This window comes from Centrocercus urophasianus, unplaced genomic scaffold (assembly GCF_019232065.1).
Source record: "Centrocercus urophasianus isolate 14NV4802_14NV808 unplaced genomic scaffold, USGS_Curo_1.0 seq_26, whole genome shotgun sequence".
NCBI classification, from domain to species: Eukaryota; Metazoa; Chordata; class Aves; order Galliformes; family Phasianidae; genus Centrocercus; species Centrocercus urophasianus.
Genome location: NW_024884822.1, coordinates 7,367,975 through 7,393,323, shown reverse-complemented (window position 1 = coordinate 7,393,323; position 25,349 = coordinate 7,367,975). Strand labels below are relative to the sequence as shown.

At 42.3% G+C, this 25,349-nt stretch overlaps 1 protein-coding gene across 1 annotated transcript in view; it reads right to left on the bottom strand.

Annotated features, from left to right (window-relative positions):
* NSG2 (neuronal vesicle trafficking associated 2) overlaps window positions 1-24,949 on the bottom strand; it is a 34,040-nt gene extending 9,091 nt beyond the window's left edge. The window contains exons 1-3 of the mRNA XM_042826485.1: window positions 24,865-24,949; window positions 24,324-24,474; window positions 10,967-11,086 (exon numbers count right to left, since the gene is read on the bottom strand). Coding sequence (XP_042682419.1) covers window positions 10,967-11,086; window positions 24,324-24,452 — 249 coding nt within the window. The 5' untranslated portion in view covers window positions 24,453-24,474; window positions 24,865-24,949. The remainder of the gene's footprint in view (window positions 1-10,966; window positions 11,087-24,323; window positions 24,475-24,864) is intronic.
* Window positions 24,950-25,349: the final 400 nt, after the last annotated feature.

Here is a 25,349-nt window from a genome sequence, read left to right as displayed (position 1 = left end):
AATCAAACTCCAAAGGACTTGCACGGTAGAGCCACCTCTCCAACCATTCTAAGCCACAAATGTAGCCACTTAAACCCCAGCTATCTCTGAGCCAGTTTCCTATCTTTGCTACGCTGCCTTTGGCTCTACCCATGACTGCGTACAGTGCTCCACCACATCCCCACCAGCAAACCTTTACATGCTCACAGATCTTTAAAATAAGTATCTATCTGCTGAGCTCACTAGATACCCACCAGCAATTCCTCAGTTCTGTGCCTCTTAATACTATGAGTGCAGCACAAGCATGGAACAAGAACACTGTGTTTCTAAGCAATTTGTCAAATAATTAAATTACGTGCAGAATAACTAGCTGGCTCAATTATATTAGCCAGTCTCCATCATGTAATGTAATTCCTACTGGCTGTTTAGGCACTATCAGCCTCAGATCTTTTAACTGTGCCTGATGCCAGCTGTGGTCTGCAGGATGTCTTTCTATGCCAAGTCAAACCCCCTGAATGGAAAAATCATGGCTCAGTTTACACCTGTTGCTTACAGAAGTTCTGAAATGCCATTTTCAATGAGGATGCTTTGATTGCTGAATATTAGTAAATTTCTACTTAGGTGTAGATAAAAAAGATCTGTTTGTTTTACTTTTCCTTTTCTACCATTTAGTGTCTTTAAAAATGTTTCCTCCATTACTCTAATTAAAGTTCATTGGAAGACGAACCAAACAGGGCTTTTTGCCTGCTAACAAGTACTTTCCAATATGTGCCATGTTACACATGACACACAGATTCTCATCATTCAAACCATATTATGTGTGTAGAAGACTTGATGATCCCTTCAAGTGCTGCATTAATGCAAATAGTCATATTTTCAGCTCTTACTTTTGAAATGTAAAGCACTCCTCCTTACAATAGACTCCAAGAACAGTCCCGTATGCTCAGGATAGGCTGTGTTTATTGAGATGATGTACTATTACTTTTAGGAACACCAAATTAATACATGGCCTTTTAGGAAAGGTGTTAAAAGGTCTTTTCCCCTCCTCCTAAAGGAATAATTTTTTCCTCTTCCAACTATACAAGCCTTCTCTACTTATTTCTGTCACTCTGTACCTTTAGAAGAGCAGAGCAAAGAAGCAAAAACCTCAAAACAAACAAGTGGAATGACTCAGGAATATGCTTGTAATGGTCCTTTTCTTCCCAAATCCATGGCCCCATTCATAAAATGGCACACTATTTCACAGGACAGCAAACAAACAAACAAAAAAAAAAACAAACAAAAAAGCTGATCTGAGCAATCCCGGAAGAGACTTCCTTCTATATCACTAATTTGAAATGTTTTTTTTCCATTAGTGGAATTATGGTAGAAAGACACATCTCCAAAGCTACCCTTCCTCTTTGCATCGTGCAAAGTCTTAGCGGAGAGATTTCCTCTGGTCACTGTGAGCAGAACACAATGGATGCCTTTTAAAATGCATTGACAGGAATACAAGAGAAATCAAGCCATCAGAAAGATGTCTCCTGGCCTACCCTTTGCCAAGACTCAACCTCCAAAGAGTTTTATGCACGCATAATCTTCCCCCCCTCCCTGCTTACCTCAAACTGGATTTGGTACAGAAAAGCGTTAGGAACTCTAAGAATAGATCCAGGGATTGGCACATGGCTGCACACTTGAGAAAGGCCAGTTGTGTTCCTTCCTCTTTTACTGCCTTTCTGTGAGACCTGACACACACTCAACAAAACCAGCCAAGCACTGACACTGTCCCATGGCCAAAGACTGGCCTGGCTCTGAGAAAAGCTGATGTCTGTTTGCTTAATGAAATTATCTTCTTCCACAGGGTAAGTTTTGAAGCAAACCTTTCAGGCTCAAGTACTAAGTCTAAGGCAGAAAATGGTATTCCTCCATGCCCTTTTTCCTCTCTAACTACTTTCTTACATTTTGATTTTGCATATGGCACTACTGTTTCCACATCACAACAGAAGGCTGGATTTTGAAATGTCCAGAATAATTTAAGCTCTTCACATTTCACGGAACAAGATAACTCCCCCTGCCATTCCTCAGTCCTAAATACTTCTTAGATAAAGTGAAATCAGAGGTCAAGTTTGCATATATTGAAACACATTCGTTCACTGCACCCTTGTGGTTAAAATAAAATGGATTGGAAGTTTGTTCCTTCAAAAAGGTTAACATATTCACATGCATTCCAGCCTCTGTGTCTACCATCACAGGTCAGGAAATAAAGCTAATAACGTGGCAGCATTCATGGTCCAGTGTATCTACTTCTCTTCTAAAAATTGTTATGGGGGTGATATATAAAAGTGAGGAATTGGAGAGCAAAGTGTTCCCTAGGTAACTTGTGAATTAAAAGCCTTTTCATTTTAAATTGGAAATAAGAAGCTTTTTGCTGCAAATGACTTAGAAAAGCTATTCTTTTAAAAACAAACAACAAAAATAAATTATCTTGCTGATTATGATGCCGTCAAAGGCATGAGGCCAGTTCCATTAGCTGGCCCAACAGACTTAATATGTCTGCAAGTGCTAACAAGAGAGAGCTCAGGTTTGTTTAGCATTCAATCAGCAGCCTGTGCTGGTTTATAAATGAAACATTACATAGAAAAAAAAAAATATGAGTAAAGCATTTCACATCTCTTTTTTTTTTTTTTTTTTTTTTTTTTTTTTTTTAGCATTCTGTGGTTTGGCTACAACACTCCAAATGCACTCTACAACTGTCAGCAAACTGCCGTGGCTTCAGCTAGCTAAAATCTCTTCCCTCTCCATTCCATTAGGTCCTTTTAGCTACAGTACTGAACAGTGTTAAGCATCTTTCATTCCACCTGAAGTGCTAACAAGAAAATTACTCAAAAAATAGGCTTTACTGTGGGGCAGTGAAGACACCACAATGTACCATGGCATTGTGTTGTTGAAGACAAAGATATAGTGTAAGAAATCATTCCAATTAAATAGAAACTGCAATTACATTTTCTAAGCAGGATGGGTATCTCCATGCAATCCCTTATGAAAATCTTTTCCAAGCATTTTATTCCAAAGCAAAGGGTCAGGTGAGGTTCCTGCTCTATCACTCCTTTTCTTCTTCCAATACATCATGGTTTAGAAAATCCAGATTCAGCAGGTCTACTTCACAAACCTTTAGTCATGTGAATACTCCGTGACTTCCATTTTTAGACATTTTCTGCAAAGCAATTAACTTCTTTCTTCTCTCCAAATATCAAGTTAAAAAAAAAAAACACCCTGAAAAATTCTCTTCTGCTGATTACTCTGCCAGTACTCACAGATGGTAAAAATAAAACATATTTGAGGTTTGGTTTTTTTTTGACTTTGCAAAAGTGTGCATGTGTTTTCTTCATTTTACGAGGCAGCACTCAAGCCAGTCTCAGATCATTCTAGTTAAATCAAAATGTACTTCTGTGTTTACTTATGGAAACTCTTTCTGGCTTTTCCTCAGACCTCATCCATACCAGAAAGCTAGGTATTACCTAGAAATGCTCATCAAAACTTGAGGCTTTTACAGAGACGTGGCAATGGCACATCTTGCTTGCAGGGTTCATAAGGAATGTACCTGGGAATGTGATTAGAAATATCTGTTTTCTAGCACAAATCCATACTCAGCTGCTCTGAATTGTCACTGATGATCACAAATGTCTCCATCAACATATTTCCATGCAAGTGAGACCAACTAGGACAGATATAACCTGTTCTCTTCTCTTCCTATTACAGCCAGAGGAGGAGAAGAACAATCGCTCAGCTGAGGCAGAAAGATGAGCAGCAACGTTTCTCATTTCCCCTAATAGGCATCACAAGTGAGAGTATGAATCCACTTAGGTGCTAACTCACATCAGATCAAGGCCAGGCTGGGCAGTGTATCTGTGAACAAGGAGAAATGGAGAACATCTGCACTATAGTGAAAAACACTCAGCCCAAAGACAACTCAACGCTCAGACTCCGCAGATAAGCCATACTACAGAATCGTTGACTCATTAAGGTTGGAAAAGACCTCTATGATCATCTAGTCCAACCATCCACCTACACCAACATTGCCCACTGAACCATGTCCTTAAGTACCACATCAACACACTTCTTGAACACCACCACCTCCCTGGGCAGCCTGTTCCAATACCTCACCACTCTTTCAGAGTAGTTTTTCCTGATATCCAACTTCTCACTGTCTGGTGAAGACTTAGGTGGAGCGAGGGCTGCCTGCCACCCCTTCAAGAGGAACATGCCTGAAGCGGGGAATAGAGAACTGCCAAGGCAACCTCAGATGGAGCAGAAGAGCACTTATAACCACGAGAAACAGATTTCCTGATGATTACTGGGAAATTCCATTGGGTTAAACAAGCCACCAAGTCAACCTCCTCATACAGACACCTCAGGCTCCTCTTTGAGGCTCAATAGAAACCCACTGCAACTCTCTGTGCTGGTGGAAGTGCAACAAAACCCAAAATGCTACTGCCAGTGCTAATGTGCTCCACATTACATTGTCTACCACTTTTCTAGTTTTTCTCCAATTTGTCCCTTGTTCTCCAGGATCACACTGCCCACAGGAGTACTGTGCAGCCTGGAAACAGCCACAGTTGCAATTATCACCAGAGTGAGAAAAATCTCTATGTTTTAGAACATGTTCCCTCCCCTGAGCACCACTCAGATTAGTCAGTGTAATGGGATCTTTCAGCAACCACTCTGCATCTTCCAGATTACTGATGTGATGTGGCAGTCACCATGGTAACAGTGTTTTGTTAGCATTAAAAAGCAGTAAGGAAAATTGCCCATCTCACACTCAGATAAGCCATAAGTTGCTCCTGCCCTGTGGAAACTGAACAGCTGAAGGAACCTTTAATTTTATTTAGCTGTTGAATGGACATGATGAAATGCCCCATGCCATTTTCCTGGGATTCATGCCTTTGCAGGTTAGAGGAAGAACTATCAGCATAAATCAGCAGCATACCAATGGAAGCAGAACTTACTATGGAGACATTTGCAGGAAAATGAGTTTAGGAAACTGCATTCAGAGTGAAGAAACAGGAATGCAACATTTAGTGAGGGTGCTGCAGAACAAGGAAGAGTTATCATCTATCCAGCTGCAATTATGATGTGCCCTTTAAAACCAAGGACAGGATGGACAGGTAGATAAATATATGCATTCAGGGAAATGATGCATTTCTCAAAGCTATGCACAAGGTGCAGTCATTTGGCAGAGTGTCTGTAGAGGTCACACAGCAATTCTCTGCACCACTCTGTAAAGACACTATTGCTCACACCTCAGTAGATCTTACCCACAGAGATAAAGCAATTCAGACCTGCTCCTGCTCATGAGTAAAACTCTACATCTTCCTCCACAAGCATCCAAGGCCCAAGTCTGCCTTTCCCCCTGAATTTCAGTGCTTGTCACATGAGGAACCTCCCACTACAAGGTCGAGCTGAATGCAATGGGAATCAGTAGGTTATATTCTAGTGGTGCAAGCAGGGAAAGCACCTTCCATTTCAGCAAAGCTGTTACCAACATGAAATCAAGCCCTGGCCCTTGCCCAGAAAAATCTTTCTTAATTAGGTGTTTCAGATACTGGCTTCTTTTTGATAAGGAACAAATATTGCATCACAGTCAGCTTCGTAGGGTGCGGTTAGAGACAAACACATTCTGTTCTACATCGTTCACATTAGGTCAGAGGAAAATAATTGTTTCAGCATGAGTATTTCAATAACAGAAACATTTGAATGGGTTCCACTATATTTTAAGGACTTGATGAAAACTGTTGAATCATTACATCCACTGGATATTGCATGTGTTAGAAATGTTTCAGGGTGGAGAGAGGGGAAAGGATTGATCTGAAGATAAGAAATATATTGACACTGCATACTCAACAGAAACAGATTACCCAGCCAGCGACTTCAAAAATGAATCTTCCCAACTTGTAGCAAAAAGAGTGAAGTTCCCAGTGTTCTGCAGTGAAATAGTGATCAGTGCTTTCAGCTGATTTTTCCAAGTAGATAAATCGCTTCTTAAATATCTCAATTTCTCCCCCATACACCCACTCCCAACTTAATCTGTTAGAGACAAGTACATGGTTTAATTATTCCAACTCTGAGAGACTGATGAGACTGATGAGTTCAGCTTTCTTAAGAAAATGTTCCAAGAAAAGGAAAGAGCTGTGGAAGATTTGAGAAGTCAGACAATTACAGTAGGTAACTATCACCTAGATGGTGGTCACTGAAGCACTGTCTCTCTGAAAGAGCAGTAATTAACAGCTCTGTGGCATTTGGTGATAATAGAGGTCCAACTGGTTGCACATAAGCTTGGGTAATAAGAAGTGCAACTTGCAAAAACAAGCAGCTGACAGTTATGTGCATCAGCCCAGTTCTCTGTGTTGTAAATTCTAAGCCTATGGTGAAAGGCCACTCGAGCCCAGCCCCTGGTGCTGGGGCCAGGGATAAGCACGTCTACCAACATTCCTGATTTCTGATTAGATCAAGTAAAAAAATCCATCAGCAATATTTTTCCAGCTTGTTTCCTCACAAGCAGGTGCTGATGTCTTGAACCCAAGCACAAGTTCAGTGACAGCTAAGAAAGTGGGTAGAAACCCACTCTTTACCCCCTAAATCCATCTGGTTTCTGTAAAATCTGGACTGCTTGGAAGAGAAACAGAGTGATTGGAAAACTTGACCCCCAGAAGTAATAGGATTTTGGATATAGTGGATAATCTGCTCAAAAAACAAAGGAGATTTCAATCTCATTTTGACACTGACATAAACTAGTGCAGAAACTCAATTCATGTAACTTGCATGAGGTATTCATTCTCTACATCTATAACATGCAATATAATTGGCATAAAGAAACAGTAAGATCTGCCTCAAATGTGCAGACTTAGATGTACTGTTCTGCAAAGAAACACGAGTCATCACATTTGCAGACCCTTTCTTTACCCACTTTGTTTTCACTACCGATGGCAAAGCATGGTAACGTGCAATACCTTGAAAAAGTGCAACATGGAAGGCAAAACACCAGGCACTATTCCCTTCAGACTGAGAGACCTTGGTATACTTCACTACTGCACAGTAGGATCATTACAGTTCAAAAACTTCCTTAGAGGGATGCGCTCCAAAGGCCTGGAGGAGGCGAGGTCTACAAATCACTGCCAGTCTGCTTATAAAAAAGTGTTGCCGTTGTTTCTCTGAGGAGGAGTAAAACAATAAAAGAAATGTATTTTACATATAGATGGCTCAATCATAATGCTCTTTTACATCACTTTCTTGTAACCCATCTACGTGCAACTATTTAAACGTTTGTTATAAAGTATGTATGGGGTGAATCATCCAGATGAAGAATAAGCCTAATTGGTCAAACTTCCAGCACACTGTGTGCTGAGCTATAGAGAATCATAATCTCATCTATTAGGAGATATGACAAGTTGCAGAAGCTATCAAAAATTCCTGGAAGAGGTAGTGTGAAATAAGAACTGTTGCCTGGGGACAATCTTTTCTTTACAATAATTAAAGAGCTCGGATCTGTCCTGTTCTGGATGAATGAAAAATATTCATGCATAAGCTTAGATTCTGGCTTTGGCTTGCTCATGCTAGAAAGCTTCCTAATAATTTATTAGACTCTTCAATAAAAGATAGCCAAAAGGCAGAATAAAGGGCATCTACAGATTTGACTGCCACGTCCATAAGGTCCCACACTTTCCCCAGAGACTCTCCTCTTCTTTGTAATGCAGCTATGACTCAGGATAAAAAAAAAAAAAAGAAAAAAGAAAAAACCAAGAACTCAGGAAGTGTCCTTCTCTAAGAATGTTCCCATATCTAGTGATCAGAAGAGCTGAAAGTACTTCCCAGATTGAAAGAAGAACGTTAAAAAATGTTCCAAAGAGATACAAGTGAGTGGGGAACACAGTCATAAATATGGCATTTTCCCACAAACACTCATTAATGATAGGGACTCACTTTGTCAAGTTTCTCTTTGAACTGATGATAATTTTACCTTTTGAGTGCAAAATAAAACCTCTCTCTTTGCAGTCTACTAAAAGTAGAGTAATGGCAGGCAGAAGATGACCTCTTGGCTATTTCTTTACAGTCGTACCATCCTGCCTGTTCGCCCAGTGCACAGGTATGAGGTGGAGACACATTGCTCCTCACATGCAGTAGAACAGCAGTATCAAAATGGCTCCTTATGAAAATCCTTGAATGTAAGTATTATGGTGCACTCATACTAGTTGTGCGTTGGGTGAAAGAACATGCAGTCTGACACGTGTTATTGGATACAGATCTCACGGATTTGGAGTGTGCTCAGCTATTAGACTGGCTCAAGTACAGGGTGATACTTTAATCAGTGAACTAGGAAGAAAGTGTGAATATTTCCAACACGTCTATTGGAAAGCTACACAAAGCAACCAGCCAGCAACAGAAAATACGGTGATCTCATTTATATTTTAAAATTGCAGCCAAACTGAGATAATAAAAGTATTTACTATGATTTCCTCTTACAAGAAACAAATGTAATATGATTTCATCAGTACCAAATAATAGGCTTGCTTATAACCAGAGGGCAGTATTTTTAATAACTTCACTAAAAATATAAACTGTTATAAAAATGTGGTGCAATTAAAAAAAAAAAAGTACAAAAGGTAATGAAATATTACCTATTATCTCAGCTCATTTTTGTCAGAAAATAATACTACAAACTTAATATGATACATGGAAGCGTTATGAAAAGCAGGCAGGGAGAGGCTTATAGTCTTATCCAGCATTAGACGAGAGGCTGACTGATTAATAAGTTGACATTGAACAGCAGAGAATGGAAATCATATGGACTTTAGGGAAAGGAAATAGCTTAAAAATGAAACTGTCATGTTGCCAGGCTGCATAGGAAGAGCCACGGCTCCCACTGCCGTCCCCACTGTGCAGCAAAGGGCAGCTTAAACCTTCATGTTGGTGCCAGTGCTGTGCATGCTCCCAGAGCCTCCTACTTCCCTGTGCTTGCTGCTGCATCAGTCCTTGTGCACACATGGGCAAAAGCAAATGTCAAACAGCACAGAAAATAGGAATGGAAAATGTAATCCAAAAGAATTTGAATGCAACAGCAAGCTGAGGACTTGAAGAAAGGGAAAAATAACTTATGGAAGGAGCTGATGAAAGGAAATACATCCTTTGTAGTGGATGAGCTACACTTCTAACTTTGGGGCCTTCAGAGCGCATAGTGTGTAGGCTTCATTGCTTTCTTAACTACCAGAGCTTTTGATGGCACCAAACCCTGGTCTAACACTCACACCAACGTTGTTCAGGGCTGCAGGATTAAGTTCTAAATACCCAGTGATGCACCACCACTTCCAGTATCAACAATAATGCCATTTATTGAGGGTCAGAACCCAACCCTTCCCAGAGACTCTACATTTTACTGTTGTTTCTCAGGCACATTGTGTCTGGTTCTGATTTGTATGTTGTTCATGATGGAAAATGTCTGTTGTGGTATCCAAGACTGGGGATTTCAGCATAGCTAATTTGCTGTGTACTTTACCAGTGGTAACAATGAACTTGGCTATGCATGCAGCAAGATCAGTGAAGAATTTAGTTGAAATCAATAGCATGTAAATCCTTTGTAATTTAGATCAAAATATGGAATCTCCACTGGAAAAAAAAAATAGAAAAAGGAAGCTATACACAATTATTCACAGACTCCTTAGAAATAGATCACAGTTTTAAATATCATGGATGAAAGCTACAGAATTCTCCTCGTGAAATAAATTATTGAATTTCTGCAGAGAACAGCAGCAGTACCATTCTGTGGTGCTTCAGAAAGAGTAGCTGCAATTTTTTCCTTTCAGTCAGTTCAATAAGCCTGATCCCTCTTTTTAGAAATGAAGAATGATAACAAGTCTTCCTAGATCACATTATAATTTTGAAAGTAATACTGTCTTCTAAATTACTAGAAAATAATTACAATAAACTTCTCTACTGCTAGCAAGATTAAGAACAACTAGGCCAAATGGAAGCTACTTCAGGCAATTATTCAGTTGCATGGGAGAATTCCTGTTAATTGATGAGAATCATGTTCCATTCTAAAAATGTATAAGCCCCATCTCAGTTTTTCAAGGAGAAGAACTATTAATTAGGCACTGCCGAGTCTCTACATTTTCTACTTAAATCATGGATATTTCCTCTGGCTTTAGAACTGTGAAATCATATCTTGCATTATTTTTTTTCCCACCTTTTATGCTCTGTGCTTTAGTAAAAGCATCATATCTTTTCAATGAAAAGGCAGCAAATACTAGCTGCTACATGCTTGGAGTCTAATTTTAGGAGGAACTGAGCCATTCTAATTTGCTGCAGTCAACAGGAACTGAAGGCACTCAATAATTCATGAGTTTCTTTCCACGTTTCAGTAGAGCCTGTTGAAAATTTCTCAAGGAAACACTTTTCCTCAGAAAATTCTAATTCCTGTGAACAAGAACTGCTTACTGAACAAGTTATGCTTGGATACTTTCTAACATCTCTTCTTTTATCCAGTTTGAGTTTTCATCTATAATGAAATAAATGCATAATAAAAAAAATATTTTAAATATTAACAGGGTTACTTTACTACAAAACAAAAGAATTTCTGAAAGATGACAAACCGTTTTAATCCATTTTCTCCCTTTTTTTTCTTAAACACAAATGTTTGAGGAGGAAAAAAAAAGATTTTAAGTTAAGGTTTTTTTTGTCTTTTTCTTTTTTTTTTTTCCACTTTCAGTTTGTGCTGGAAAACATTTTCATCACTCTTCCTGAGAGAAGAAAATCATTTCCTATAATATCTAGTTATAAAGGTATTTTCAAGCCCGTCCTAAAAAAAAACAGCTTCGTATTCACTCAGATAAACCTCCATTTGACACAAGTGATGACAGGAGCATTAAATTTGTTGTGTCTTTACTGTCAGTTTGATTTAGCATTTTTAAAATGAATGGCATTCACATCAGAAGGCAGCAGGATAATCATTTCTTACCTTTAGTCTTTCTGTTACACCATCAGTGAAACTGACTGTGAATTCAGCAATTTTGGGCACTCTGAGTTTTCCTTTGTTCTTCTGGTCAGGCTGATACTCTGTTCTTGTTTTCACAATTACCTGGAAAACATCAACACTTTTAAGGTTCCTGCACACAGCATATGCTTTTTTGTTGTTGTTGTTATTATCTAAGCCATTGCTTTTCTACTCCAACTTCCCCTTGAACCTACAGCAGGATCTCATAACCGTCAATTAATACAAGCTCAAAACTCCCTCAGGAACTAAAATACAGATAAACAGACAAGCAGATAACAGAGACATCAGACCATCTTAACATAGCTGAGAGCAAAATGCTTAAGCCCACTGTTGTTTAGGGTCAGGCATATAATTTTTATACAGTATTCAATGGACAGAAGATGTAAAACAACAAACAGCTCAAAGATAAGAAACTCGCGTATTAAAAGCCCTGTCCTAACAAGTTCCACTAACCTCAACTTAAAGTTAGGCTGTTTGGCCTCTCATTTATTCAGGCTCCATATTATCAATATTAATCTCATTCTATCACCTTGGGTTTTCCCCAGAAGATCTCAGTGCCATTTGCTGACTAATCCAGTTCCTGCTAATCTTATAAAACCAAGGTGGCTTGCGCCAGTGGAGCCGTCTGCAAGTGGTTTTAAAAGGGTACAGACAAATTACCAAAATTGCATTTTCAATCTGCATTGAATTTATTTGTAACCTAGAATGATCCGAAATATTTTGGGTAAAACGCATCCCACCACTGTCACCAACCACAAACACAGAAAATATAACACCTAATGCCAACTGCTCCCAGAGAGCTGTGCACTGAAATCAATAGTCCTGATGTATTAGTGAGCATATCCATCCTATTATACATGCCTAAAAGACTACTCAACCATGAGTCTGTGCAAGAAAACATTGTGAGAGGATGCCAGCACAGATGCATTGTCTTAATCTAGCTAGGGAAGAGCTAGGAGGAGGCAAAATGTCCATCCTCTTTAAACTCATCCCTGCAGAAGTGGGGTTGTGGCTCTGAGCAACCACGAACAATGGTGGATGCACAGCATTCCATCAGCCAGGTCCACAAGGCACAGAACAGTTTGGTGCGACTTGCAAGGCTCAGAGAGATTAAGTACATTAAAGCTCCACATGACAAGGCAAGCACTTCCATGTTCTGGCCTCCCATTCTTAATTACAGATCTACGCAGGTGTCAGCCTTGCCAAGGTGAGAATAAAACACTAGAGGAGGTCACAGAGGAGAAGTAAGGCAGATCCTAAAGCTCTGCCTTAGAAACAAAATCTTGAAGGTTTGTAGAGAAAGATTATAAGGCAATCTATGAGCTTGAGTTAGCAGCTAATGAAGAACTTTTATGCAAGTGAAGACAGTAAAGTGTGGTTTGGACCACAGAAAACCCCAGGTATTTAATTTTCTAGCACTTAATGCCACATGGAAATCAGAGTGAGAGAAAATCAGCATGGAGTCATAAGCCAATTTTCTGGATTCAAATGCAAATCATTAAAGACTAATGAATATTTACATCCTTCAGTAAATCCCTCTCCATAACATTTACTGCAGCAGTATTTGCAACATTAAGTCTTGAACAGAGAATAAAAAAAAACCACACAAATATATCTGTGTTAGCATTCTGGATCTCAGGACTTGTAATGACACAACACGTTTGTCATCTCCACAACATGGAGACAAGTTTGATTCAGCATATTTGGGATGAACCCTAACTCCACAGTGACTCTACTACTGAACTGACCCCTGCTGTGCTCTGAAATGCAGCCTGACACACTTTGGACCAAACCAAACAATGCTCCCTCTTCAGTCAGGACAAGCTTGCCCAGTTAGCTCTGTATTAGCAACAAACACCAGCCCCATTCCCTTGCTCAAAAGAAGGCAGGTGTACTCAGGACTGCATACAGCTGAGCCCTAGCTTCCAGTCAAGGAAAGGCCTTTTGTAACCCAGTACAGTAAATTATAGAGTCAGCCATCAACACCTGCCAACCAGGGCTCAGAAACTCTGCTCACTCTGCTTTTAAACCTACCAACCACAATACCAAATTGTCACCAATCCATGCTTCCTGCTTGATAAATAATGCTGTTGCTAATAAAATCTTTAAATAGGATATTCCTATAAGCTCTAACATTAGGTCTTAGAGAAGACCCGTGCACCAGAAAAAAAAAGAAAAAAGAAATTAAAAGCCTGACATGTTTTAATATATATAATTGACTTTTTTTCTTCCACTCTTTGTCATCACATTCAACAAATATATCTTAAGCAGATAAGTATGAAATACGCTTTCTACATACATGCATTTACATACATGCATGAGATTGAAAATAAACCCACTCAACCCTGCAATTAGGCATCAGGTCCAAGTCCAGTAGCAACATCTATCAGGTTTGGGAATAAGTGAATCAGATCAGCTCCCAGGGAGATCAGAAGCTGCTTGAAACCCAATTTGCTGATTGTGCCAGCAGTGAGATTCGTGTGCGTAGAACCACAGACATCATCGGTCAGTGTTCTGCAGGGACATTTGCAGAGGTATCAAACGGCTTTAGTAGAGGACCGAAGAAATACCTTAGCTAAATGCCTTTTGGCACTGCAAAAGCTAAATAGCTGCTCTGCAGAAATATCTTTGTCAGACACCTGGTGGAATTACTCAGCAGAAGAAAGGGCAGTCAGTGAGGTCTCCTCTTAAAGGAGAGCACAGAAATAAAATGAGAAAGGAAAAACAGAAAACTGAAGACCTGCAGCGTGGGGGTAACGCTCAATATTGTGGCAGTAAGGATAAAAATGCAATTTTGCTGAGGGCTCTGGGCGCACATTTAGAAGAAAAGAGCTACGTCTTGTTCAGTCGCCTACAGTCTAAATAAATAAGGCAGAGTACAGATCCCTCTGGTGCAGCAATGCTCACCCCCTCCATCCAACAAGCTGCCATCAGGAAGCCCACGCAAAGGCTTCTGGAAATTGAGTTGTGTTCATCAAATGCTTGTGCCTCTGGCTCTAGTGAGAGCACCCCAGGCAGGGCTGCCTCGGCAGCACCTGGGAATAGGAGTGAGCAGAGTCAGGTGGTGACGTACACATGGAAAGAATAATGAGTCTCATAAAGAAATATTTCCTATATTTTTTGCATGATTGCTATTTTGGTTGTTTGTTCTGTTTTGCTATTTTGGTTGTTTGTTCTGTTTTCACTTTCTACTTTTCTGCCTCTGGTTGTTGGGGGGGGAGGTTTTTTCCTTCCCCCCCCCCCCCCCCAGTTTCCCTGCCATCACTTCTATTTCATTTTTTCTTCCCATTTTATCATAGAGAAAAAAAAAATCCCTGGCAGCGAAGTCTTCCAGAAATTGTAACCAAATTGCTGTTGGATGTACGGTAATAAAACCCCCACTGACTCCACAGCCATGGCAATGATCAGAGCTCGTTTATCACCGGCTGCCCCAGAGCAGTTCCATCAGAGACCAGGATCCTACTGTTTCACTGCAAACAAGGCACATTCATCTCACTCCACGACATGTTTCTTGGGAGAGGGATGAGCGTTTATTACAAACCACAGCAAACAACGATCCTGATTCTCCTTGTTCATTTTTTGCTGACTTTGGTAGAGTTGATCTTGACAGAAACTGGAGAAAGGGGATATAAAACTGGGGTCCTGTGTAGGTTACAATTCAAAGCAAACTGAAGTGGGAGAAATGCCCAGCACTTCATTCCCTTCTCTGCAATGCTATTACAGTGAAAATGTGCTGCAGTAAGAGGGTAAGTACCAGAACTGGCAGCAGGGCTTGGTTGTGCTCCAGCCTCATGAGAACAGACAACAAACACGAACAATCAAATCAGTGTTTAATTGGACAAGAAGTCTCTTGGATACTCCCAAAATAGACCACGAGTGCCTTTGCCACCCCTAGCACAGCAACACCATTCAGCCCATCCTCTGCACTTGGCTTCCTGAATTCTCACCTCCTCCTGCACACTCTCTAAATCTTAACTCATAATCCTCGTGATTAAACATTGGGCTGTTCTGGGTCACCATCCATAACGGTGTGAGCTTTCTGTGGCAGAGAACTGTTACTCTTCTTTTCATTCATCACACAGAACAACTTGCACATCTACAAATAAAATATTAAAAAGCAAGAACTGTCCCACCAATCAGCCTTATGGACTAAGACTTTGTGACTGCTGGATGAATACCCTTAGAACAGTCTTGGATGCCTATCAGCCTTCCTATTTCTTCATCTAAACCCTGATCCAACATATTCTTATGCCTCGTTATGTATTGAGTTCATGCACGAAGTAGAGCAGCCATCCTGCCAGCTCATCCCAGCACAGCTGTATGCCTCTAAAGCCTGCATTGTGGATGGAGTCTGGATAAACATGATCTCAGAACATCTCCCTGCAAATTAGGCTGCTGTTATATCCCATTCTCAAAGTTTTCACACTGCTTCCCAGAGAACTTCCACTTTTAACTGCAGATACACCATGCCATGGTAGATAAAATAAGGAGGACACAAACAAATTACCTGGGACTTTCTTCATTTTACACTCAAGATCAAACTGTTCTTTGAAAGTTGCTTCCTAGAGAAGTTGACAGAGGAGATTACAGGAACACAAGAGAAAAGGGCATCCACAGAGCAGCAAAAAGACACATCTAATTACAAGAATCCACATGCCAAGTCCTGGCAGCTTCCTCCAAAGCTAAGTTTATCTAGCATTTGAACTCATTAAATTCTAATTCAGTGAAGCTTTTAAGCTTGCACGTAGTCTTATTAACATCAGCAGGATTAGTCAGATATTTAATGTTAAGTGTGCATTTAATGCTTTGGCCAGATCAGAGCTTAAATCTGCTCCGATCACCTTCCCACAGCCAACTTTAACTATGAGGCATGGGGCTCCTGGAGCATTCTTCTGCAGGACCACTCCAAGAGCTTCCCACAGCAGTATGGGCCCAGTATCTGCAGGGGCAGCCAGGGGAAAAGCTTAGTGATGTGCTGAGTCACACCAGCAACCCGTGGCTGCTGCTGACAGAGCTCAGGTTTTCATTAACTGGGCAATAATAGCTCTGTATAAATGTAACATTCTTGGGATTAAGCATAGGCAAGTGATATGGCTAGGATGGGGAGGAAGCCAGATGCTATATGGAAAATGGCAGTCCTCTGCAGAACTGCTGTCCTTGGTCATTCTAGGATAGCAGATGCAATTTCAGTATGTCTTGAAAGGTTTTTACTTTCTATTTGCTTTCTTGCATCTTCTGCCTCTTCTTCTGCCTCTTTTTTCCAATCCCTCAAGTGCCCAGTAGCAGCCTACACAGTACAAACTATGTAAGTTACAAAAACCCAAACACAGCAAGACAAGCCACATCGATCACACTGGCCCACACAAGCAAGATTTTTCCAGTGATGCTGTTTGCTAAAACACATATTTATATATATGTATAAAAAGGTACCAAACATAAATATGCTTACTATTCTAGGCTTAACACTACTGACACCAGTGGAGTTAACAGGAAACCTTTCCTTGTTTGCGATGAATTCAGGACCAGGGACTTTCCCTGTGGTGCTGCTTTGGAAAATTATAGGTGTGCTGAGGCGAGAAACAACAGATCAGAAGCTGCACACACCAGCAGGAGACCCAATGTAGACAACCTTGAGACAGCAAACAGTAGGAGAGTCTGGGAAATCTAGATGTTTGGGATGCTGAAAGGAAAAGAAGGACAGCTTCTCACCAAATGGACTATATTAAAAGCATTTGCTTTCAGGTGGAAGGAGCAGCCCAGACGTGAAATGTGACAAATGGAAAAACGCCACATTGAGCATGGAAACTTAAAAAAGATTTTCCTGCAGTGGGATGAAGTAAGTGTTTCAGAAAATGAACTGATCTGAATTCTGAGTCTTGTCTCGCACTGACTAAATGTAACATCATTTATTGCCACTTTATATTTGTGTTTGAGCTCAATGGTTTTCCCTGAAGAAATGAGTAATAATATTTAACATAACTGGCATTGTGAAAACTTTAAATTATTCATTTGGAAAAGGACATGCAGCCTTGCTGTAATTCCCACTTCACTGCCACGGAGCATGTAATATATTGTGGTTCAGGTGCTGCAAAGTGCAGACCATAAAAATTTAAAATACTACTTCCCAGGATTATTAATAATGAAGAGTCTCTCACTCAGAGTGGCTTTCAGATTGACAGAGGAGATAAACAAAATGCACTTCTCCTACCAAGGAGAAAGGTTTCAGCCAGGTTCAAAGCTGCCCTTTGTAGTCCCACAAAATGGTTGTAACGCACCCATCAGTTTCCTTTTGGTTCAGTCATGATCACTTTTAAATGACAATAAGACTCTCAGCTTGCAAAGACATGCCTGCATTCAATTCCATGCAAAGAGAGAACAGAAAATAAAATCTCATGCCACTGACATGGTGGTTTTCTTTGCTGTCATTACCCAACTGAGCATCAGTATCTGAGAAAGACCTTTGACAGAGTCCCAGCTGCAGCGTGCTGTCCAGGTTACTGATGATAGCAGAATGGTGACCCCCCAATCTTGGCACTAAATCTGCTGTCACGGTGTCTGTTTCTATGTGTATGTGCTACGTGCCAAAGGATGGCTATAATTCACCACCTGCTCCCATGCAAAAATCTCCAGTGATCTACAAGTCTAATCTCACACACAGCCAGCCTCAAAGGGCAAACGAGCTGTGCACAATGCCAACAGCAGCTGAAGTTAAAATACTTTGTACTAAAAGAGCGTAAGAAAAGAAATGAAAAAAAACCCCATGTTTTGGGGCTTAAAACAATCTCTCTTTTTACAGGCTTAGGATGGAGCAGAGCAGTTCCGTATCTACCAGTGCACCTCCTGTATGTCCTTCTGACACTTGCACGAGCTGGTGCTAGAAATAGGGCACGCTGGTCTGGATGGATCAGTGATCTGAGACTGCATGGCAATCAACTAATGCAGATTCCCAGATTTACAGACAATTAGTCTTTAAAAAATTTCCCAAATAATTGCAGCTATGTCCCACCCTGCGGGAGAGGCAGCAGTGATTCCAAAGCTACCAGATGATATATCTTAGCAGGCAGACTTCCCAGAGATTAATAATAAAATGGGTGAGTTGGATGGATGCAATTCTAGTCCCCATGACACCCCTACATTCTATCTGAATGCACAAAATGCCTGAAATGCCATTCAGCAAAAGGAAAAAAAGGAGATAAAGGGAAAAAGGAAAAGGATGTCCAATGATTAAATCCACAGCCTCCATAGTCAATAAAGAAAGGCACATTCCATGGGAAAAGGCTGCTTTTTGCATTTCTCCATATCAACTCATCTAATGAGTGTTGTACTAAAAATGATCTTCACAGAGGATGGTAGGAAAAAAGCGTTCTCTTGAATTAGTGCCAGGAGGATATTCCAGGCATAAGGAACATCACAAAAGGACAAAGACAGCAAATGTAATCAGCCCTGGCATCACCAATGAATGGCAGCACAGAATGCAGAGGCTGCACTGGGAGCTGAAAGCAGCTGAGAAGGGAAAAGCACAGCTCATAAACAAAGAGGTGATTGGAAATTATTCAGTTAAGTCTTCCTACAAATCCCAAGGTTACTACAACCAGCAGGAACCCATGGGAGGCTGTGAAGGGGCGACAAAAATTGATTTCTATAGGTTCAGATGAGGAAGGGTGCAGCAAAGCAGACAAAAGAACCAATCACTCAGCAGTAGTGACAATAAAATTGTCCAGGGTAAATCAGCAGAGCTCCATTGATTTCATTTAAACACCACAGATTTACATCAGTCAAGAATCCTTCCCAGTCTTACTTCGTACACCAGTAAGCAACTGGTAAGTTGGGTTCAACCGACAGCCTTGCTGAAATAACTTACACCTCCAGCAAAGGCATTGCGTCTTTAGAATAAAGAATGGATTGCAACAGGCTTAACCAAACACCCATACCCCAACACATTTTTCCTGTGCCCATTTCTGCTGCTTCTGCAGAACACAGCTGTGAGAAATGCAGTGCAGACATAACGGGGTTTAAAAGAAGCAAAGGAGCTCACGTAAACAGGCATGAGCTGGCCTTAACTTGCCTAATTCAGACACCGACCGACAGCAGTGCTGTTAAGGAGAGACATTTCTGCATGGGCTACACAAATCCACAGCCTCCATCCTCCAGAGCTGCAGCAGCAACACGTTATCTGTATGCAAGCAAGGTAGCTGCATGCTGCCAGTGCCTGCGCAGGCTTTGAGCACACTGCGATTGCAGCACAGCGTTGCCCGGAGTGGACACAGAAACCAGAGGTGGTTGGTGTGTTAGGGGAGGGCAGCCAACAGCAGCACGTCCAGAGAAGAAGAGCACGAAGCGCCAATAAGGGCTGCCCGAGCTGAGCAGATAAAATCAGAAAGGTTACCCCAGAAACACAGCACTGCCAGCGCTGAGCGTTGCTGCAAATATTTATTATAGCTTAATGAGCAGAGGCGGTGTTTACATCCAAACACACATTTAGAGGACAAATGGATTTGCACAGTGCAGAAGGGGGACAAATGTCAGCGGGGAGGAAGGCTCAGGCTTGGTATTTGTGGAGATTAGACATCATTCCCCAGATGCAAGAAGGGAAAAATGAGGCAGGACAGCCCGCCCATTCCTTCAGATTTGCAATAAAAGATATAAAAATTTTTTTCACGCTTTCTTTCCCTTTGTTCCCTCCTCCTCCCTTTTACTCTTCCTTCTTTCAAATGCCCCCATCACTAACCCTGCCCCATCACTTCTTTTACCGTTTGCTCCCTCCCACTGAACTCCAAAGCTCTCCAGCAGGGCGAGCAGGAACCCAACACCCAGAGCTCCCAGCCAGCGGCAGGGAGTGCTGAGCTCTGCCCATACAATGAGCAGCAGCACTTCAAACCAGCCCCACATTGCCATAGTTGCTCTGAGGGCTCTGCAGAAGGCAAGCAGACATCAGGGCTTCAGGACAGAGCTGCATGTATTCCCTAGGGCACAGGAGCCTACTATTAAGCCTACTATTAATTATGCCTGCTCAGCTGGCCAGGACAAAACATTATTTTCTGCTAAGCCGATAGGGACAGGCTACGAGCTCAAGGGACCCTCCTGATTTTCAGGAATTCTTGATTACACCATATAAAAGCACAGCATGGGCTGCAGCCACAGAGGATAAGCGATGGACCATAGGGTGGGAAGCACATTTGAAGAGAGCAGTTCCATCAATTTTCTTTCTTTCTTGTGCTGATGGCAGGAATTTGTCACCAGAAAAATGATTTCTCAAGCCTCCAGATGCATTCAGAATGAAGAACAATGGACCACATGATAAGCCTTCTGCAGCCTTCCCCACAAAAGACACGCTGGATGTTTTTTTCAGCCCTGACAATAGCTTTCATGAACTTCGGTATTATGTAAAATTAGGATTTTTACTGCCAGAACAGAGGCATTTCCTGCAGGATTACCACTGAAGCCGCTGTGACCAAGAAGTCCCCGGTTGTTGGTCTCATTTAAGATTTCAGTGAAGCAGTGTGGGCTGTGAAAAGCCGCAGATCAGTTAGGATTATCATTGTAGGGACACATCACAATTACAGCCAAAGCATTTTGCCTACGCCTAGGAAAACAAGTGAACAGCAACCCTTCTGCCCTCTGCTCCTAAAAGAAAAAGACTTCTTTGTTTTGCTTTTTTGAATACAAAAGAAATTACATTCGGAAACACAAAAAGCTAGGTCAAAGGCTTGACACCAGTGGCAGCTATTATTCCACCAAAAATGATTCAAGAGTGTCTGTCCCAGCCTTCTGCAAATGCTCACCAGCAAGAGTAGGGAGGAGCAAGGGAAAAGCGTGGTCATAGTTAATAAATATAAATGCATACGAGGCTTAGTACCCGAGGGGGAAAAATTACCATCCTGGGGATATTTTTCCCCTTTCAGCCATACAGCTGCAGACAGAATGTTGATGCTGCAGAAGGAAGAATGTGAGCCTTTGCAGGAGATATCCTTGCTTGGTGCATCAACACCAACAGCATCAAGGTGGGAATCAGGGGGAGCTGCCGAGCTCACAGCACATCAGAACACAAACTAGTTAAGGAAGCGTGCCCAAAAGGACAGCCAGTAAGTTAATGCATAGCTTTAAGTATTTCTCCCCTACACCACATGATTTATTCTAATCAAGAACTGTCTGAAAAGAGATGGGTTTCAGGAATTACATCACATGAGCAAGTCTCATTTTGATGGCCTTTCTCTGTATCCTTTCTCTGAAAGTGGAAACAGACGCAAAAAAATCATTTGGAAAGAGGTCAAGCTACAGGGAAACAACTACAGAGGCCAACTCCACTTACAAAAATATTCTTAAAGCAAGGAAAAATTCAGATATCTAAAGCCCAGAAAATGATTTTCAGTCTGTAGATGCCGTGGGCTTTGTGGGTTGCTTTTCAGGAGGTACACAGATTAGTATGCTGACAAACCACAGGTTTGTTTTTCTTTGACATGCATGCATGTGTCTAAGACTGAGCTGGGAAAAAAGCAGCGGTCTACGTATTAACAGTGCTTGAAAATCTTTGCCGTGCACCATACACACACAAAGCGAAGGTGTTACTGCACACAGTAATAGCAGTGGGCTGCCCAGCACAGACCCAATACATCTTGGATCAGAGCCTTCCTCACTTCACTAGACTGGAGCTAGAGCAAACACACAGACCCAAGCTACTGCCAAACCTCCTCGTTCTGGTTTTGATGCACCCTAAATTGAAAAACAAAACAGGCAAATCTGGGTTGAGAGCTTGCAGCATCATAAATGAAGATATCCTCTTATGGCCAAGATAAGCCCAGAAAAGGGAATGCGAAGCAGGTGCTTGGGTATTTTTCCCCCTCTAGATTTCAGCTACAGGAAAATGTCAGGGGGTACAGCCCTTTGTTGCAGTGGCACAGGAGATGTTCCTTGAAAGAAGCTTGGAGGCCAGGAGCATTGCCTCCTGGTGGATAAAAGCGAGCAGCAGTGGATTTGCATTTAGGAAAACGACAGTAAAACCCGTCTGAGTTCATACACACAGATCCCAGCACCAAACCACTTTTACCTCCAGTGATTTCTGCAACATTCCATGCAAGAGGCACAGGAAGCACCCTGGTTTGTGCTGCCTGTCTCACAAGTCAAAATCAACTGCTGGCAGGTTTGGCAAACACACAGAAAAACGTCAAATTGATTTCTGTATTGTGTTGGCTTTTTCTTTTTTTTTTTTTCTATTCTTTTTTTTTTTTTTTTAAATAATTAAATCTGCCTACTGACTGCAGGGCAAGTCCAAACAAAAATTCATTCTGAAAGACTTGAAGTCCATGTTTGCTCTACCTCGGGCTCACAGTCTTACTGAATTCAGTAGCAGCTTTGCTTTTCCAAGTACAAAGCTTAAGTTTCCCCCACCACTTAACCTTCAGCCAAGCTTTTCACCCAAGGCCCCACTCCTTATTATCAAGTCTTTATGTGAACCCTTTGCCCCAGGGTCAACTCACTCTCACAGAATCTGTTCTACAAAGTGCAAAGGAAACAGGCAGTGAATTATTTTGCTTTTATCACAAATAATCTCTCCTTTTGGTAACAGATCTTCAGTTACTGTCAACTCTGGGTCTACTGCACACAAGAGCTGAACCACAGCCTGCAGGAATCAATACCATTGACTCTAATGAGTTCTGAATCATGCTTAGCTCTCCTGGAGATACATCCCACTCTCCCAGCAAAGAAAAATACAGATGTCAGTAGATGCACTGACACTAATGTATGCTAATGAAGGTAATATAACCTAACAACATGTGAATTATCGATGTAGGCATGTTGGAACAGGAAAATCAGCACGGAATCACACCGGACCAATACACTCCAATATTTGTGCACCAACAGGCAATTGGAATGTGATGGTCGTGAGAACAGTCATTACCACTTTATTAGCTTGAAAGGATTTTTGTTAGGTTGTCCATGTCTCGCCTGATACACTAGTCATTATATTTCACATCATGCAACAGTGTGTGTGATATCAATAAGCCACTTGTACCAGCATCAGATGAGTTACTGTTACACACCAATACTTTCCTCTGACCTTCCCAGACATTTGTCATAAACCATATTGCTTTGCCTAAGTTATTTTGCCTAATTGTTGCGATGAGAGTTATAGACAAAGGCCAGTTTATCCTCTCATTCACAACAATTCATGGGAGCACAACTCTCCTGAATGCAGTAAAATTTCTCCTAGTTGCCATGAGGCCCATGGGGAATGAAGTTACCTCCTTTCTCTGGTTTGCCTCTGGTTCCCAGGATGTCAAGGCATTTGACTCAGTTCCATCATAAAATAAACTAAGTTTGTCTATCGAGACAGTTTTATCACATCATCATCATGTTTTCCTAATGTATTTAGAGAAATTTCATTGTGCACTACAGTAAAAAGATGATGTATATTCAATAATAATGAGTGTTAATTTTACTATTATTCCATTATCCTGTGAGATCTAATCATTCTGTCATGTACTTTCGAGTGAGTTGGCTCCATCTCTGTGGTATCTGGGAACTACACTGCAGACAGGCTTTGTTTTTATAAGCACTGTTGGGGCATACAGATTTTTATGATCTCATCACGTCCTCACCAGGTTGTATTGATATGCACCAGCGCTGCATCAATATTGACAAAAGACTTCCCAGCATATGCATTGCACCTAAGAAACCCCAGCCTCCAAACCTCAGCCAATCACTGGGGCACCTTTCTGGACATTTTAGTGCTGCATTCAGCGCTGAGAATGTGGAGTGGGCAGGGGAGAAAGCTGTTCCCTGGCAGGTGGGACCAGTTGGGGATACCAAACGTGGGATAGCTCCATCACCACCCTATGGATGGGGGAATTCATGGGTAAAAAGCAGCACCACAGATGCCCAAAAGAGCTTTGCACAGCTACAGAGAAGAAAACAAAGCTTGAGTGAGATAATTAAAATAGCTTCTTATTTTGAAAGAGTCATCACATTACTCTCAGTGCAGGCAATTAATCTTACTGATAACAGTTACGCACTGTAAACTGCTCCTCAGTTTCTCCAGTGTTCATAATAGAAACACACTAAGCATTATCCACTTATACATATGAAGGAATATTTGGATATTTTCTGAGGAGGGAAGGAGTAGGGGACAGCTGTGTGTTCATTTGCCACTTTAAAGCAGATAAACACGGCATGAAAGACACCCTCTTATTTACTGTATAGATACTACGCCACAGCCTTTCTCATCAGAGACCACTGACGGACACAGGGCAGTGGAACCCATGGGGCAGTAAACCCAGTGTCTGTGTGTATGGCCATGCAGGAGTGCTGTTGGGTTCTGCTTTACCTTTTCCGGAGCCGGGAACTGCAGGTGATTTACTTCCAAAGGTGTGATCAAAGGAACTGTCTGAAACCCATCTTCGCTGGATGGTGGTTTGCTGTTCTTGTCGTTCAAATTACTCCCCAGCTTCACCATGCTTGGACCTTTCTTTCCAGACCTAAATCCATTGAGACGATCAACGTCAGAGGGGCAGCGGGAAGAGGATTTCTGCCTTGCCCAGCTCGTTCTGCCTTGGCATATTGCTTTCCTGGCTTTGCAGGCACACGACATGCCCCACCGAGGCTGACCTCACCCATGGATTTTGCAGCGCCTCACGCAGCCGCCCCACAAACACATCTCTGTGCAACACGGCCGCTCCCAATGCCCCGCCATTGCCAACACCATCCCTCAAGCAGCACCGACCGCCCCAAATCCTGCCCCATCCCTCTGACCGATGCCCCCCTCCCGCTGCGCACCCACACCCATGTGCATTCCGTGCTCCCACACGCTCCCCGATTTCCCGCAGCCCCAGGGGTCGCCCCTCCCGCCTCCCCCAGTCCCTACTTACTGCAAACCACGCGGTCACTGGCGGCGGCTCGGCGCGGGGGCGGGAAGGTTCCTCTTAATTTTCACTCTCCGCAACGAAATGAACGCGAAGGGGAGCGGGCGGCCGCCGCGTGCCGGCGGTGCTGAAGGGACAGCGCTGCGCGCGGCTGCGGCTCCGCAAGCGCGACTGAGGGCGGGCGCGGGCGGCTGCTCCCACCTCCCTCCTCCCGCCGCCGCCGCCGCCCGCCGCGAGCGCGCCCCCGCGCGGCCTCGGGCACCCCCTGGCGTTCCCGCCGCGCACGGCCGCGCGCCCCGGCGCCCCCTGCAGGCACCAGAGGGAGCCGGGGGCTGCGAGGTGGCCTTTGGGGTCGACTCGAGACCCAACAAGGTTTTCACTGAGATTAGAGATTACACCTCCTGCAGACCCGCCAAGAAAAGATACGTACATATAAAGGCGGCAGTGCGCATCCCAAAGAGGCAGGAAAATGTGGGATCGTGGAGTCTGTC